The following is a 12597-nucleotide window of genomic DNA, read 5'->3' on the forward strand; positions in this document are numbered from 1 at the left end:
GGAAAAAATAAATCTGGGAGAATATTTTATAAGAATGACGAAAGCAATATACACGGATCAATATGCAAAATTGTGTATAAATGCAGACTTTACAAAAGAAATGAAGGTGAGCAAAGGTACAAGATAAGGATGTCCGCTTTCACCATTGTTGTTTTTTAATGACTCTTGAAATTTTGTTAAGGCAAATACAAGATGACAAAGAGATAGAAGGATTGAAAATTAGAGGATTTTCTTATAAATATAAAGCATTTGCAGATGACATTGTGTTCATATCTGAGAATCCGATCCAAGTGATACCTTTGTTGATAGCTAAGATAAAAGAATACGGAGAAATGGGAGGACTATATATAAATAAAGAGAAGTCGAAATTTTTATGCAAAAATATGCAGCCAAATAGACAGAAAGAATTGCAGATTTTGACGGGATGTGAAGTTACTCCTAAAGTTAAATATTTAGGTCTAGAAATAACTATGAAGAATATCGATTTGTATAAAAACAATTATGAAAAGTTATGGTGCAAAATGGACAAAGATATGATGAAATGGAATAGACTTAATTTGTCTTTGTTGGGTAGGATTGCTGCAATTAAGATGAATATTTTGCCAAGAATAATGTATTTGTTCCAAACTATTCTGATTGTGAAAGATAGCAAACAATTTAACAAATGGTGAAGGAAGATTTCTCAGTTTGTATGGGCTGGGAAGAAACCAAGGATTAAGATGAAAATTTTAGCAGATGCTAAGGATAGGGGAGGTTTTCAACTTCCAGATTTAAGACTGTACCATGATGCAGTTTGTTTGACATGGATAAAGGATTGGATAATGCTGTTAAATAAAAAACTTTTATTGTTAGAAGCTCATGGGAACAAATTCAACTGGCATGCTTATATGTACTATGGGAAAAATAAGATGGACGGTCTTTTTTCGCACCATTATATTAGAAATAATTTACTAAATACATGGATAAAATATAAGAAATATGGTGAGGAAAGAAAGCCGCTTTGGATAGTGCCAGCAGAAGTAATAAAAATAACAGCTGAATCTGATGAAGAGAGAGGGATGTCATATAACCAACTGCTAAAGATTCAAGGTGATAAAGTTGAATTAAAATCTGCAGAAGAGTTAAACAACAAGTATTACTGGTTTCAAATGCAACAAATAAAAAGCTAGATGGAAAATGATATTAAATCTGTTGGAATTAGATGTGAGCAAACGGAATTGGAAAGGGTTCTCCTTGGAGATAATGAAAAATTAATATCGAAAATATATAAATTATTGTTGAAATGGTCTACAGAAGAAGAATTAGTAAAATCTCAAATTATTAAATGGGCAATTAATGTAAACAAGGAAATACAAATGGATACATGGGAATATCTTTCGAAGAACTCGATGAAAATATCAACATGTCAGAGTATTAAAGAGAACTGTTTCAAGATGATGTATAGGTGGTATATGACTCCGAAAAAACTGGCAAAGATGAGTAAAAAGATGTCGGATAGATGTTGGAAATGTAAGAAACATGAAGGTTCTTTTTACCATATGTGGTGGACTTGTGGAAAAGCGAAAAAGTTTTGGCAGATGATACAAGAAATATCGCAAATTTTGGGATATGATTTTAAGAAAGTAGCAGAGACTTTTTTATTGGGACTACAAATGGAAAAATTTCCAAAAGAAGATAGAACGTTAATTTGGTACTTGCTCTCAGCTGCTAGGACATTATATGCGCAGTTGTGGAAACAAGAAAAAATACCAGAGAAATGGGATTGGATTGTGAAAGTTTTATCATGGAGTGAGATGGATAAACTAAGAAGAATTTTAAGAGACTATGATTTGGAAGTGTTTAAGAGGGAATGGAAGAAATTTAGAGGATATATAGAAAAAGAGTGGAATTTGAAAGGACATTGGGCAATTTTTTAACAATGAATTTAAGAAAAAGGGAAAATTGAACTTTGATGGGTTAAGGGTACCTTTATAAGTGAACTTAAGTATATAACATCGGCGGAAGTCTAGTAATGAAAATAGGCAAGGCTCCCGAACCGGATGGAGGGAGGGGGGATTAGAAAAATATCATATGGGTTAGGGATTGTAATGATTTAATTTGACATTGTTACCATATGCTATTAATAAATTGTTTTAAATGGCACATGTCCACCACATATGATAAAAAGAACCTTCATGTTTTTTACATTTCCAACATCTATCTGACATCTTTTTACTCATCTTTGCCAATTTTTGGCAAACCCCTTTTCTTTACTATCTTGTAGAACTTTCAACTTGATCCTGGGTTTTTGTTTTGCCAAATAAATCTTGTCACTATTTTATTTAATTGTTTAAAGAAGGTTTTAGGTAAGATAATGGGTATCATTTGGAACAAAAATAGTATTCTTGGGAGCACGTTCATTTTAACTAATGCAATTCTGCCCAATAAAGAGATTTGTAGCTCACACCACCGTTCTAAATCTGCTTTAATCTCTTTTAATATTTTTTCATAATTATCCCTTACGAGAGTTTTCAGTTGTGTCGTTAAGTTTATACCTAAATATTTTACTTTTTTTCATAACGAAATCCTGATTTTACTTCCAGGTCAGATATTTGTTCTTTCATCATATTTTTGGATAAAAATTTAGTTTTCTGGTAATTAACCTTCACCATATTGCTTCAAGCTCTTCTTCAGTCTTTCAATCGATGAGCTAGGATCTTCCAAGGTAACGAATATATCATCAGCAAAGGCTTGGATTTTATAAGCTTCTTTCTTAATCTTGACACCTTTAATCTCTGAGTCTTCTCTAATCATTTGTAATAACGGCTCCAATGCTAACACAAAAAGAATAGGGGACAAGGGGCATCCTTGCCTATACCTCGCCCAATTATTATTGAGTCAGACAGGGATCCATTGACATTAATTCTCGCTTTTTGACTTGTATAAATGGACTTAATCAGTTTCACAAAATTTTCTCCACAACCCAACGATGTCAAAGTTTTCAGAATAAAGCTCCAATTAACATTGTCGAAAGCTTTTTCCGCATCTAGTGCAATTGCCGCAAACTGTTTTTCTGGATGTTCCTTGTAGTATTTATTCTAAAGTATTCATAACCATTCTTAAGTTTTGCCTCATTACTCTTTCAGGTATGAAGCCCAACTGGTCTTCATGTATAATGTCTGTGATAATTTTTTTAAGCCTGTTCATTAATATAGTTGCAAAAATTTTGTAATCTGCGTTTAATAACGAAATCGGTCTATAGTTCTTAATTTCTACTGGGTCAGTTCCTTTTTTATGTAATAGTGAGATTAGGGCCTCTTTCCACGACTCAAGCATCTTCGTTGTTCCACTTATCCCTTCTGTGGAGGAACGCCATCTTAGTTAATGTTGGTGCTTCGTTGGAAGGGAACATTAAACTACTAAAGCAGGCTTTGGCCTAGCCTCCCTTCATCCCCTCCTCCCTTCCAGAGTTAAACCAGCGCCTCTAGGGGGAAAGCCTCCTAGAAGGGCAGGAAGTTCCTTAGCCTTCCGCTCATTGCCTCCCCCCTTTTTGAATTAAACCAGCAACTCTAGGGGGAAAGCCTCCTAGAGGGGCAGGAAGTTCTTTTGTTTTATTTATTTGAGTTAGGCGGGAAAAGGCCAGTTCACAGCTGGCCCTCAAAGAAAGAGGTTGTGAGTCTGTGGGCTCCTGACTGTGGGAGAGGCCTACTCAAGACGAGGAGGACCCCAGGCAGTCAGACCAAGTAAGTAATTCACAAGATAGGGCTAGTTTACACCAGGGATGAGAGATGCGTTTAAATCCATCTTTTGTTTGAACTTCTTGTTGCTGATCAGGTGCTGTGCTAAACTTTTACATGTAACTGTTTTTGTTTTTATTTTTCTTTCTCTTCTTATTAAACATTTTTACTGTTTTGAATGCTGGCAGTCAAACTCTGTACCACATAGATCCCAACCGCTTAGACCACGCTGCTTTATGAGGGGGGGGCCCGGGGAAGGCATGCAGTTGGATAAGGTGCCAATCCTCCAGGGGTTCCCCGAAGAAGTGCTGTGGTCTCTGTGATACCCAAGTACAGGGTGGCAGAGGACCTTGAGGCCTGGCCTCAGAGCTGGAGAGGGGGATTGGGAGTCCTGTTCCTCTCAATCGGAACCCCTAGACTGAGCAGGTGGTGGCAGCGAATCCAAGGGGCCGGAGGAGAAATAGCTCCCTCCAGGAGTTGGCGACTCAATAGGGAGTTGACGGGACCGGGTCTGAAGGCAGAATCGGGCCGGTTCTGTCACACCTTCCAATACTCTTTTATACGGCGATAAAAGAATTTCCTCCAAACACTTATAAAATTCGATTGGCAGACCGTCCAAACCAGGAGCTTTATTATTTTTCTGGCTTTTTATTGCCTCAAAAATTTCTTGTTATTGGGTCTTCCAAAGTTTCCCATTGCTGATTTGTTATCCGTCTCATCTTAGCTTGTTCAATATATTCAATCTGTTGGGATTCCATTGTTTGCTATTCTTGATATAACTTCTGGTAAAACTTTTTAACCACTTCTAATTGGGCTCTCTGCGTCACTTCTGTCTGATTCTCATCTTTTAGGGACCTAATAATTTTTTTCTCTCTTTCCTTTCTCAACTTAAAGGCTAGCCACCTGCTAATTTTATTTGTGTTTTCGAAGTAATTTTGTTTGGCCCACGTTAATTTCTTCTCTAGTTCTTCTGATAGTAATAAATTTATTTGATGTTGCAGAGCTCGAATCTTCATCTTTATCTGTTCCGTATTATTCACCTTTTGTAAATTTTCTTGTTTACTTAACTTTTCCAACAGTTCATTATATTTTCATGTTTTTAACTTATTTCTTCGTGCCGAATAACTAATTGCTAAGCCTCTGAAAAAGGCTTTAAAGGCATCCCATATAGTTTGAATAGAAGTATCTTCTTCCCGATTATATTCAAAAAACCTTTTAATTTTTTCTTTAGAATCCTTCACAAATTCTTTATCTTTTAATATTTGAAGATTTAGGGTCCATCTGGATCTGATCGTTAATTTTTTCAAAGTTATTTGAACCGGGCTATGGTCTGTGTAGGTCTTAGGGAGTATATCAGCTTGATCTACTAATATTGCCACCAATGTAGACATCCAACACATATCTAGTCTTGACCATGAATCATGTACATGAGAGTAATAAGTGTAATCCATTGTCTGAGGATTTTTCATCCTCCAGGTATCAATCAGGTTCAGCTCGTCTGCCATCTTAAAAAATGTTTTAGGTAGTAAGCCATGTAACTTTTTCTTCTTTTTCCCAATTTTTTTATCTTTAAAAACATCATGTACTGCGTTGAAGTCTCCCAAAATGCAATAATTTGTAGCCTCAAATTCATTTAATTTCTTATGTAGCTCGGCAAAATATTTATCTTGGTTATTGTTGGGGGCATAGATATTCCTACAATCATTCTTTCGTCCTCCACTTCAGTTTCCACCAAAACGATTCTTCCTGTATCTTCACTGTAGAGCAGCTTCAATTTTATCCAATCTCTAACATATATGGCTACCCCTGTTTTTCTCTTTAGGTCAGAAGATTGATAGAGACAGCCCAGTTTCTTATTTTGCAAGTACTTTTGATCTTCTTTCTTAATATGTGTTTCTTGTATACATATTATATCTGATTGAGATTTCTTAAATTGGAGAAAAATCTTTTTCTTTTTGTGTGGTTCATTTAAACCATTGATGTCCACCAATGTAATTTTCAGTCCCATTTTATTCATTGTTCAACTCGAGAGTTACTATCTGATATTGCCCTTTTCTCTTTTAACACCTGCAATCTTGTCTTTATTTTCCCGTTATTTTTCCTCTTGATGTTCTCATAGCAAGTTTTACTTGGATCTCCTCCTCCTTCTTGTTCTTCTTCCACATCAGACTCTTGAGTATCTATATCAACATGCCTCCTCCAAAACTCCTGCACTTTTTCTAAAGATGTTAGGTTAAACCTTTTACTTTGATACATAAAAAAGACTCCTTCCGGGACCAGCCATCTAAATGAAATAGATTGGTCCATTAACCAGGATGTCAATTTCCTGTAGCCCTCTCTTCTTTGCCTTACACTCCAAGGAATATCTTTCAAAACCTTGATTTTGTTTCCTTTCCACATTAAATCATTTTCTCTTGTCACTCTCAAGATTTTCTCACATGTAGAGACTCTCATAAATCTCACATGCACTTCCCTCGGAAGATTATTCTTTTTCGTATATGCTGTTGCTACCCTCTTTATCCAGTCAATTTCTTGTGCTATATCCTTCATTATCTGTTCTTCTCCCATAGTCAATATTTCCTCAATTTTTCTATATATCTTCACCTTTTTCTTCTAAGATATTTTGAAATCTCAGTTTGTACATAGCTTTGTCCATTTCAATTTTGGCTACTCTATCCTCCAAATCTGATGTAGTACTTTTAACCTCTCTCATACAGGTAGCTATTGTTTTCCCCTGCTCATCCAGTACTTCAACCTTAGCTGACAATTCGTGAGTTTGCTGAGTGTTTGCCAATACTTGCTTCTGAAATTCATCCATCCTTTCATTTGTTTTCTTTATTTCTTCCTTAAGCTCTGCCTGAATCCCTTCAAGAGCCTCTTGATTCTGCTTAAAGCCTGCTAGCATTATACTTTGGAGTTTCTCGACAGCATCTTGATTTAATGCTGAGGTAGCTGGCTTCCCCAAACCCGGGGGGGGGGGGTGCGGGGTAGCCTGAGCTAACTTTTTAGCTTTGGAGTCCATTTTATAGCCCAACTAAGGGATCTTATATTCTCTTATCCCTTTAAATTTCCCTCCTATACTAACCTCCCTTTCTCAATGACAGAATGTATTTTCAAAAGTACATATACTACTATTTGACACCTTGTTACTTACACTTGTCACCTTTCTTATCAACCCATTGATCCCTTTCTCATTTTTGTTAAACTTTGTAAAGTCCCTCAAAATTAAGTAGTTGAAGTCTAATAGCAATTCTAAAATTTCAATATTAATTAATTCATTACAAACAATCAAATCAAAAATTAATAATTAATCGAGTTTATTAATTCATTTTTAATTAAGTACTTCTCCCATCATTAAGATCTCAGTCCAAATGTCCCAGCATTCCTGTCCTCTCTTCCTTATTCTTCTTCCCAGCAGGCTCTACTTCTTCAACAGCACCAGTTCAGACCTTCGCCATTTTCATTCAAAGTCCATTTAAGTTTTCAATACAGAAAACAGTGGTGAAAAATTTCCAAAACAAAAGCGAGCATACAATTCTCTCAAACCACTCTTCAAGGGGGAGGCAGCCAGGCTGGAAAACCACCGCTAAAGACCACCTCCTCCTCTTTTATCCCTCGGCACCATCCTCTGTCCTCTGTCTCGCCACCTCACGCTCTGCCGCACTCCGCCTTCAAAACTTGCCCATTACTTTCACCTCTGGTTCTCTCTCTCTCTCCCTCCGTTCTCCTCCGTTACCCTCAACTTTGAAATACGACTCTCTCCAGCCACTCTTCAAGGGGGAGGCAGCCGCGACAGAAAAACCGCAGCTAAAAACCACCTCCTCCTTTATCCCTCAGCGCCGTCCTCTGTCCCACTGCCTCACGCTCTGCCGCACTCCCAAGTTTTAAGCTTTCTTTTCTCCACTTTACCGTCTTTGTAATTCGATCCTTCCCACCTTCCAAAGTTATTTAGATTAGCTTAAAAAAGTCCCGGAGCAAGAGATTATAATCAAGTACCTCTTTACAGCTACGCAGCTTAAACTTCGGTCTTCTCAAGTTTCAGATGTTTATCAGTTCCAAAAGAGAATGGGATCTTGACAGACTTAAGCTAATTAAATGGCTCTATAATTCTCTGTAGATGATGAAAACGCCACTCTTCTTGGGTGGTCCTCAAAGCCTCAAATCTCCTATGCCTCAAATCTCAGCCGAGGTTAACCATCTTCGAGTTGCTGCGCGTATCCTGGACAAATCTATAACTGAGAAATGTAGGCAGAAAGCCAAAAGAAAGGCTTTTTACTACCCTGAACAGAAAATTAAGTTCCCCTTATTCAGGGGACGTCAGCCCAGCTAGAATCCCAGACCGGCAGTCCTTCCCTTGCCCATATTATTCAACATCTATATGCGCCCCCTTGCCCAGATTGCCCAAGGTTTTGGACTCGGTTGTCACCAGTATGCTGATGACACCCAGCTCTGTTGATGGATGGCAGTCCGTCTTCTGCCCCTGAACATCTGTCCAAGGCATTAGAGGCCGTAGCGGGATGGTTGCAGAAGAGCCGACTGAAGTTAAATCCAACTAAGACGGAGGTCCTGTGCCTGAATCGAGGGGGGGTGAGTTTGTGCACCCAGCTCTCAACCTTGGACGGCCCTGTGTTAGTGCCAACCCAACTGGAGTCTGGGAGTGATCCTGGATGCCTCACTTTCTATGGAGGCCCAGGTCACGGCAGCTGCCGGGTCTGCCTTTTCCCATCTATGACAGATCAGGCAGCTAGCACTGTACCTTTCCCCCCCGAGACCTGGCTACAGTGACCCATGCAATGATCACTTCCAGATTAGATTACTGTAACTCGCTCTACGCTGGCTTGCCCTTGAAGCTGATCCGGAAACTACAATGAGTACAGAATGTGACTGCTCGCCTGCTGACTGTATCACCTGTACAGGTGAGCATGCGGCTGGTGCTCTGTGTCCTGCACTGGCTGTCTGTAGAGTGCTGGATTCGCTTCAATGTGTTAGTCCTGACTTTTAAAGCCTTACGCTTCCTGGGACCAACATACCTGCGGGACCGTCTCTTCCCGTATATGCCCCGGAGGTCACTTTGTTTGGCCTCCCAAGATCTTCCGACTGTTCCTGGCCCAAGAGATGCCCGTCTTGCCTCTACCAGGGCCAGGTCTTTCTCAGTCCTGGCCCCAACCTGGTGGAATCAGCTCCCTATGGAGATCCAGGCCCTACCTGGCCTGCAAAATGGAGCTGTTTCACCAGGTTTTTGCGTGAGGCGGTGGGCATCTATTCAGTAGATTGGTTGACCTCCCCTGCTGTACTATCCTAGTGCGCTGTTTTGCTGCATCGTATTGTTATAACATCTGGTCATACTGAACTATTCTGTTGGACGGTGTATTGAAATTGGTTTTACTGTAATGCTGTTTTATTGTTATGTTGATTTTATTTTGGTTTTACTATTCATGTTGTACTCCTCCTTGAGCCCCTATGGGGAACGAGCAGAATATAAATAAACAGTTAATAATAATTTAAAAAATACTCTATAACACAACCATGCCAGGCCAAAAAAAAAAAAATCATGCCACAAGCTCATGCTGATGCCACAAAGCTGGATATGACAGGAACAGGGCAACAATGCACTGCAAACGAAATGAATGATGTGCTTCAGTGTCTGTGTGACCATCATAATAAGACTCATTGAGGTTTCTTATGTAAACCTCTTCATATTGCTAGTCTGATTTATCATGCCTTCCAAGTGGCACGATGGTGGCTTTCTTTAATTTTTAGAAGTAATGTTGTGGTTTCCTTGCTAAAACTGAGGTAGAAATGTTACTTTTTTGTAAACTATCTTTTTTTTTAATTGTAGGTTCTCTAATGTATTTAAATGAAGCCACACTCTTACATAATATAAAAGTTCGATACAGTAAAGACAGAATTTATGTAAGTATTGTGCTAGTTTATAAAATATGGGTAGAGTGTTATATTGTAAAACATCTTAAATGTATGTGGAGACCTAGCTTGGGTTTCCATTTGTGTGTTGTTGTTTTTTGCTGTGGCATAATAAATTATAGTCCACTCTAATTTATTGGAATTAATTTAAATCACTGATGTGTGTTTTATGGGTACACTCTTCACTATGTACATGGAATGTATACATACACATTGTACAGGTATGTAAAATATATATCTGATGCTGATGCCTGTAGGCAAATGGCTTTGACAGTTCAGGCTCAGTAATACCAGGAATGGATCTCTCTCTCTTTCTCTCCCACTCTCTCTCTGAACAAACTGAGCACATGCTGTCTCTGACACCTTCTAGCTCAGATGACCGTCTTAATCTTTTATGTAGCTATCAGATTGCCTGATTGCATGTAATGAATTCTGACTGAATTACACTTAGTCTTTGCCATCTGCTATGAAAATGACAGCTGTGAAATAGAAGGAAGAAAGTTTTAAAAGGAGTAACAGAAACTGATAGGCAATTACGTTGAAACGTCGCCCCCCCCCCCCATGTTGATACAGTTTCTAAATCCTGTTTTATTTTCAATGAGCCATTCATTTTCAGGCTTTAAACTGATTCAGTGAGGTTTTAATACAACTTCAAAAACAGCTTCTTAATAGTTCAGCACAGTTTTGGTAGCTGAACCTCTTAAAGATAATTGAATTACAAATTCAAGGGTACTTTAAATTCTTGCAGTTTTTAGACTTGAGGTCACTATGAATAGGCAGATGTGATGCACATTTAATTGCTTATCTCACTCCAGTGTGGTCTTGACAGTTCACCTGCTTTTTTTTTTTCCCCAGACGTATGTCGCCAATATCCTGATAGCAGTGAATCCTTACTTTGACATACCTAAACTTTATTCTTCAGATGCTATTAAAAAATACCAAGGGCGGTCACTTGGGACATTACCACCTCATGTCTATGCTATTGGTAAGTACTGTGCTGCTGATGTACTGTCTGCCATCTGGAAGAAACTGTATATTGGGTTATCCGTGTCTTCGTTTTGGAAGTTCAGTTTCATAAAGGAGAATGTCTTTCCTAAACACAGGAGAAACAAGTTGAATAAAACATTATCATGGGGAATGAAGGTAGCTGCTTAATCAGATGTGCAGGATATGCAGCTTATTACTCTGTTTGACCTCCTACCCAGAGATATTCAGTGACCAAACCCCCACTCCATTGGGAACACCATAGCAGCTGCCTCCACTCCTGGCAAGGACCCTGTTTCCTCCCCCCCCCCCATCACAAAACAGTCCTGCACAGCAGGCTGCTTGGACCAGCAAAACTGGCTTCTGGTCCCAGCAGCTTGAGGCAGGCTGAGGAGAAGGAAGCAACTGAGGATAATATCACCTGACAGCTTCGGCTGTTAGAAGTCCATCAATGGCTAGAAGCATCAAGCTGACTGGCTGGGGTGGTGGGAGTGCATGCATGTTTGAAGATTCAGAGGTATGGGAGCTAAAGGTGAGGAACTTGCCATCTGGATGATGCTGTCAACTGAGCATTCTTGAAAATCACATGCTGGATAACCAAGCTTTTACTATAATAGTTTTCTGAAGTGATAAGTCCTTCACTATTGCTATGACATTATCTACAGTTTACTAACAGTGTTCTAAAAGCAATACTTCAAAAGCTAAGTATTCAGTCACACTTCTGGTCTAGCAGTCCTTGCAGGTGCATTGTCAGAACTCTTTCTGTTGTTTCCTAAACATCATGGCATTGTTTATTGTGTTGCACATTTACTTCTTCAGACAGTAAATACGTGTTTCTGAAAAATTTAAAAAACATTTTTGTTTCATTACTTCAAATGATGCTTATATAAGAATATTACATAGTGTTTGAAAAGCTAATGAAAACATTGATCTGTGTTATGCTCTTCCAAATCCATTTTAATGGCCTCTTACATGTTTACCTCAGCTGATAAAGCATTTCGTGACATGAAAGTGCTCAAGATGAGTCAGTCAATCATTGTGTCTGGAGAATCGGGAGCGGGCAAGACAGAAAACACTAAATTTGTTTTACGGTTTGTATCTTCCTGTTGAAAACATTTCTACTGAATAGAATATAGTGATTAATTAATCTCTTTTCAAATTCTTGAATCTCCTAACAGGTACAATTCAAAATCCATTTAAAAATAATGAAATGAGATCTGTATGCAGTTCTAAGAAACAGTTGTACATAGGCTTTGACATGCATATGGAGCTCTGTAAGCTAGGGGCTTTCTGAGGAATTCTTTGTTGTGGAAGTATCCTAAACATTTACTGACTTATCTGATTGTGTAAGCACACACTTTGTATATTGTAGTTTCCTCTAGAGGGTAAGTGGTTTCATCCCAGCTTACCTTTGCAGCATTTATGTGAGAGTGGTTGTCCTGAGAAATAATGACTGGCCAAGGGACACCAGTGATGGATGTCTGGAGAGTTTAACACAAACTTCTGTAGTCTATAACCAGGATTTGAGTTACTATACTACTCTGGCTGTCCGTATAAGAACTAAGGAAATCGTCAACCAGAATTCCTGTATTTGAGGTTCTTCTGTGAGGAGAATACTGTTTGAAATGCCAAGTGTCAAATCTGAGTCTGTATATAATGCCTCCAGCATAGCCTTAAACCAGTGACAGTCAGTAGCTTGGAGGCCACATGTGACTCTTTGACATACCAACAGTGGCTCTTCTGAGCACTGTTTTGCAATGTGGCACCTGCTCCATGTTTCAGAAAAGTGGGCAAGTCCATTGCCTGGCAGGGCTTGTTGTTGATAGGTTGTTTGCACCTTGGAGCAGAAAAGGTTGGAGGGCTGGAGGGTGGGTAAGCGGCAAACCTCCCTGAACTGCAAGCACTGTAATAGAAAAGAAAGTAAAGTGCTTGTCCTCTTGAGCAACCCCACTGCTGGCAGGAGAGCAGACTGGCC

General features: G+C 38.9%; 1 protein-coding gene across 6 annotated transcripts in view; it reads left to right on the forward strand.

The window, feature by feature from the left end:
* MYO6 (myosin VI) overlaps positions 1 to 12597 on the forward strand; it is a 192315-nt gene that overhangs the window by 82824 nt on the left and 96894 nt on the right. For all 6 annotated transcript variants that reach the window (XM_060236257.1, XM_060236220.1, XM_060236240.1 and 3 more), the window contains exons 4-6: positions 9556 to 9629; positions 10494 to 10623; positions 11608 to 11713. In XM_060236257.1, the coding sequence (XP_060092240.1) occupies positions 9556 to 9629; positions 10494 to 10623; positions 11608 to 11713 (310 nt within the window). The remainder of the gene's footprint in view (positions 1 to 9555; positions 9630 to 10493; positions 10624 to 11607; positions 11714 to 12597) is intronic.

This window comes from Heteronotia binoei, chromosome 1, assembly GCF_032191835.1.
Source record: "Heteronotia binoei isolate CCM8104 ecotype False Entrance Well chromosome 1, APGP_CSIRO_Hbin_v1, whole genome shotgun sequence".
Taxonomy (NCBI): Eukaryota; Metazoa; Chordata; class Lepidosauria; order Squamata; family Gekkonidae; genus Heteronotia; species Heteronotia binoei.